Genomic DNA, 5,193 nt, shown 5'->3' with positions numbered 1-5,193 from the left:
TGTTTTATGAACTGAGTCGTTTTTTTACAAACGCTCACAAATCAGCCTGCACCAACAACAGTGTCGTGTCCCGTCCCCCCCCCCCCCCCCCCCGACACCCCCTCTCTTTGTCCCTACCCACTGAAATATTTATCACCGGACTATGAAACATTAATAACGCCGTTTCCCACCATCGCCCCCCCCCTCCCCCCCGCGATTGCTGAACGGGAAAAATAAAACATATTTCGGATTCTGGAAGGAAAATGGGGGGGGGAAGGAGGTTTTTTTGCTTTTTTCTTCGGGGGCGGGGGGCACGAAGCACCTTGCGATGAAAAATCAGCAACAGGTTCAACCCCAAAAAGGGTTGGGGGAGCATTTTTGTCCGCCCCCTCGAAGCGTGGTGGTGGTGGGGGTGTAGTATTCTGCCCTTCCCAAGGTATGGCTGGGGGCATCCTTCCCCCACCCCGAAATACGGAGGGGGAGATCCTTTCTGCCCTCCCCCTCGGAATACCGCGGGGGGTAATATCCTCCCCCCACCCGAAATAAGGCCGGGGGGAGTCCAATGCCCCCCCCAAAAAAAAAACTTAGCAGGGAAAAACATCCCCACCGCGGGGGGGTGGTATGTTTGGGTCTGCTTTGAGGCACCCCGTTGCGCACAACCTGCGACCCCCGGCTGGGGGGGGACAGGGTCGAACGACCCCCCCCCCCGAGGGTGGCCACGCGGGGATGGGGGTGTAGCGGGGGGGCGGCCCCCCCACGAGCGGCCACGCGTGGCGCTTTATGCCGGCCGCCGGCCCCGACGGGGCGGGCACCTCCTTTAAGTGGTTTGGCGGGGGGGGGAGGAAAAAAAAGGGGGGGAGGAAAAAGGGGGGGGAAGAGGGAGAAAAGGGGGGGTGAAAAGGTGGGGGGAAAAGGAGGGGGGACACGGTCCGGCGTCCAATCAGCGGCCTCCCCCCCCCCCCCCCGTCGGTGCGGCGGAGTGACGTGGGCGGCGCGGCGGGGGCACGGCGGGGCGGGCTTGGGGAGGGGGGGGGACGAAAAAAAGGGGGGGGGAGGAGGAGGGGGAGGCGTGGCCGCGGCGGATTTCTTAATGGAGCGGCGGCGGCGCGGCGGCGGCGCATGCGCGCGCGGCTCCGATATGTTGGGGGGGTCGCGGGGCGGCGGGGCGCGGCGCGGAGCTTCCCCCGACGGCGGCGGCGGCCACGGCGGCGGCGGCGGCGGCGGCGGCCACGGGAGCGGTGGCGGCGGAGGCGGGAGGAGCAGCTCGGCATGACATGACGGCGCCGCTCGGCCTCCCCCCGCGCTGGCCCGACGGCCTGGCCTGCCGCTGCGAGGAAGCCCCGCGGGAGAAAAACCGCATGGAGGGCTTGGGGCACTGCCGGGAGGTGTTGCCCCCCCCGCCGCCGCCGCCGCCGGGGCTCGCCGTGCCCCCCGCGCCGCCGCCGCCGCCGCAGGGAGCGGCGTACGCCGAGCTGGCGGCCGCCGAGCCCCCCCGGCAGTGCCCGTCGGGGGCGGCATCCAGCGCGGCGCTGGGCTACGGGTACCCCTTCGGGGGCGGCTACTACGGCTGCCGCTTGTCCCACTCGCACGGTGTCAACCTGCAGCAGAAAACCTGCGCCTACCACCCCGGGGAAAAGTACCCCGAGGCCGGCGGGCCGCTGCCCGGCGAGGAGCTGCCGTCGAGGGCCAAGGAATTCGCTTTTTATCCCGGCTTCGCCAGCTCCTACCAGCCGGTCCCCGGTTATTTGGACGTGTCGGTGGTCCCGGGGCTGGGCGGCCACCCGGAGCCGCGGCACGACGCTTTGCTTCCCATGGAAGGTTACCAGCACTGGGCTCTTTCTAATGGCTGGGACGGCCAAATGTACTGCTCCAAAGAGCAATCGCAGTCTGCACACCTCTGGAAATCACCTTTCCCAGGTAGGCTGCGCTGGGAGCCGGCGTGTCGGAGGTGTGCGTGTGCGCGGCTGAGTGTGCACCCGGAGACACGGACGTGTATGCCTGTATATATAATTAAAGGGAAAGAAATGGCTCTGGAATGCCTCCCGTGCAAGGCAATGTGTATGAACATGCATGGGAAAGAAGGTGAAGCAATCATTTCTGAATCAAAATACACGCCGTGAGCTTGCTTGGAAAGTAACTTTGCCGCTTAATTCTTCCCTTTCTTCTCTCCTCCCTCTTGTTGCCTCACCTAAGCGCGTCTCTAGGTGCTTTTCTCTTCATTTTCTTCTTTAATTGCAGAAAGCTGAAAAAGGATTAAAAAAAAAATCCCCCCAATTCCTTCGGTAGTGGCTCAGCTGAATGAGAAGTGTCGAGAGCTGGGACAGTAAATCATATCACAATTACGCACAATTATAGGAATAGGTGTCAAGTGACAAATGAATCTGTTCCGAGGGGAAGGAGCGAGGCGGGGGGGGAGATAGGGGGGGGCTTCTCCGGCAGGTCAGGGATGCTCCTGACAGCCCCAACCCTTCTCGGAGCATCTTTTAGCCAAGCAAATCCCCCGCTGCCATCCCTACCGGCTTCGTGCCCCGACGGGGAGGAAGATGATGATGCGTGCTTCCTCCCAGATCCTCTCCCCAGCCCCCCCTAACCCCCCAGTCCCACGGCTGGGAAGAAGAAAGATGCAGGAGCCAGGAGGGAAAATAACCGCAGTAAGGTATGGGGAAAACCCTACAGCTCCATGTGTCTCGGATGGAGGGCAGGGACGGGTCTTGTGAGTCCCCCTTGGGAGACAAAACGGGGGGGCACCGCTTTAATTGTTTTGTTTCTTTGGGACAAAGGAGGATGGAGAAATGGGTTTTCCCGGCAGATTTTCGCGGAGAAGGGGAGATGTGGCGATGCATTTGGCATTGGAGAAATAAGGTGTTTTTGGCTGGATTATGGGTACTTTTTTTTTTTTTTTTTTTTTTGGGGGGGGCTCCCATTCACGCTGTGTTTGGGCTCTGCCGTCCCCCCTGCTTTCCCTCCCCATCGCCTGTATCCTTACAGACCCCCCAGCGAAGGAGATTTCTGCCCCCTTCACGGGCCTCGGCGGCATCTCCAGCACCCCACATCTCCAACCCCATAGCCCATGGCCCTCTAGGAGCTGGGGGGGCTCCGGCATTAACTCGTGCCAGCTATAACCGGGTCTCTGATGCCTGCGAGGAGAGCTTGGCTCCATGCTCCTGCTCCATCCAGCCGGGTGACACTTTCCCTGCAGGGACCCTTGTCACCCAGGTTACCCCCGCACCCTGGCAGTGTGCTGGGAAGGGGCTGGGACTGCCCGAAAATGGGAGAAAAGCTTGGGGGGAGCTTCCCCCCCCAAGTAACCACAAGGCAAGAGTGAAGGTGCTGCCCGCATCTTTGGCGAATCCATTCCCAATAGCCCCTCTGCAAAACACGGAGCATCACACCCCGGGCAAAAGCTACTGGAGAGGGTATCTGAGTGGGGGGATTTTTGCTGAATTTGCCCCCTCCCTCTCCTCCGAGGAGCTTCCCTGTCCGCACCAAACCGGCGGGAGGGGCTGGGGTGCGGGGATGCACTTGTCTCTGCACCGGGCTTGGGGTTTGAGGGTGCACATCTGCGAGGCTCCCCGATAAACCTGCTGCAGGCTGCGGGGGGTGAAATGGGAAGCAAAGAAAAGAAAAGGAAGGAAGGAAATAGAGGGGAAGCTCCGGACGTTGTCTGAAATATAAACGCTTGGAAGGGCCCTTTGATTGTGTGCGTTGGTCTGTGGGTTGACTTGCTGCTCTGTGTTTATCAGTGTGGACAGTGTCGCCAAGAAAAACAGCCTTTCCCCAAGTGCATTATTAATATTATGTTGTTATTATTGCTGTTATTATTATTGTAGTGCTACCATTCCCCTCGCTGGATGCATTCTCCGCCTGTCTTGTCTCTTTTTCCCTCTCTTCCCCTTCTCTTCCCATTCCTCCACGCTCTCTGTCCTCCTTTATCCTCCTTTCCCCCCCTTCTTTCTTTCCCCGACGTGCAGAAATCCCCATCCCACACACCGTGACGAAGTAACCTCGCCGATTCCCTTCTCGCCTTTTTTTTTTCTTTCCCCCTTTTTTTTTTTTTTTAATTATTTTTTTTTTACAGACGTGGTCCCCCTGCAACCCGAAGTCAGCAGTTATCGGAGGGGGCGAAAGAAGAGGGTCCCTTACACCAAAATCCAGCTGAAGGAGTTGGAGAAGGAGTACGCGGCCAGCAAATTCATCACCAAAGAGAAGCGGAGGAGGATTTCGGCCACCACCAACCTGTCCGAGCGCCAAGTGACTATCTGGTTCCAGAACCGGAGGGTCAAGGAGAAGAAGGTGGTGAGCAAATCCAAGACAGCACACCTCCACACGACCTGACAGAGGAAGCTTTGCAGGGAGGGCGAGGAAAGGAAGCAAGAAGCGTAAATATTTATCTGGTAGCTTGTATGATAACATCATCAGGACTCTGCTGATTCGAATTCATTATTTAAAAATCGACATTAAAAAATGCACACATACACGCCCCAAAACACTGACCGCATCTTTGATTTAACCTCTGTCCCGCTCTGACTGTGAATACCCAATTTTGCTCTGAGAAATCCATCGATAAGGTTAAACTGTGTATATTTTTAAAAAATATAAGCTAAGAGTGTAGCTATGTTAAAGGAGAGATGAACTCTGAATGTCGCCCTGTACCGCTGTATAGTCTGATCCCCTCGCCAGTGACCGGTCTTTCATATCTCGGGCCATTTCACCCACCGATGTAAAATGTATGGAGAACCTATGGCAAAGTTGCATCAGCTTCGTTTTTTCTCAGCACTAGGGACCGAAAATAAGAGATAAGGCTGCTATTGTGGGAAGAGAACCATTGCTCGGTATCACATAACAATCCCAAACGCTGATTTAGGTCCTACATGGAAGTGAGTTTCTGTACAATACTATTTTTGGTATGTTCTCTTGAGGGTTTCTATATCTCTGCCATAAAACTGGAATGCCTGTTCTCCGCTGACAAGATGGAAAATGCACAATATTGTCTTTGGGGTTTGTTTCTTTCCCTCTCTAAACCGACTAACTATCGACAGTGTTCTTTGGATATGTAAAAGCATCACTTTTTTTTTTTATGTCTTGTATATGTATATAATATTGTGGTGTCCAGATGATATGTACCGACTGCAGATGACATTTCTTAAAAATAAATATCTTTTTTTTGTTGTTGTTTTGCCTTGAGGAGAGGCTCTCCGCCACCTCGTTGTGCAC

General features: G+C 56.5%; 1 protein-coding gene across 1 annotated transcript; it reads left to right on the top strand.

Annotated features, from left to right (window-relative positions):
• Positions 1 to 1,253: 1,253 nt before the first annotated feature.
• On the top strand, positions 1,254 to 4,314 carry HOXC13 (homeobox C13). Its single transcript, XM_032204887.1, has 2 exons — positions 1,254 to 1,896; positions 4,058 to 4,314. Exons 1-2 carry the CDS (start codon positions 1,254 to 1,256, stop codon positions 4,312 to 4,314), a joined length of 900 nt encoding a protein of 299 aa, XP_032060778.1.
• The last annotated feature ends 879 nt before the right edge of the window (positions 4,315 to 5,193 follow it).

The sequence above is a fragment of the Aythya fuligula genome, chromosome 29 (assembly GCF_009819795.1).
Source record: "Aythya fuligula isolate bAytFul2 chromosome 29, bAytFul2.pri, whole genome shotgun sequence".
NCBI classification, from domain to species: Eukaryota; Metazoa; Chordata; class Aves; order Anseriformes; family Anatidae; genus Aythya; species Aythya fuligula.
The sequence above is the reverse complement of the archived record's forward strand: the minus strand, read 5'-3'. Positions and strand labels throughout refer to the sequence as shown.

Excerpts from the sequence above, each read along its gene's own strand:
- HOXC13 (XM_032204887.1), top strand. The coding sequence starts at position 1,254 with ATGACGGCGCCGCTCGGCCTCCCCCCGCGCTGGCCCGACGGCCTGGCC. Across the intron at positions 1,897-4,057 it reads CTGGAAATCACCTTTCCCAG|ACGTGGTCCCCCTGCAACCC; the intron begins GTAGGCTGCGCT and ends TTTTTTTTACAG.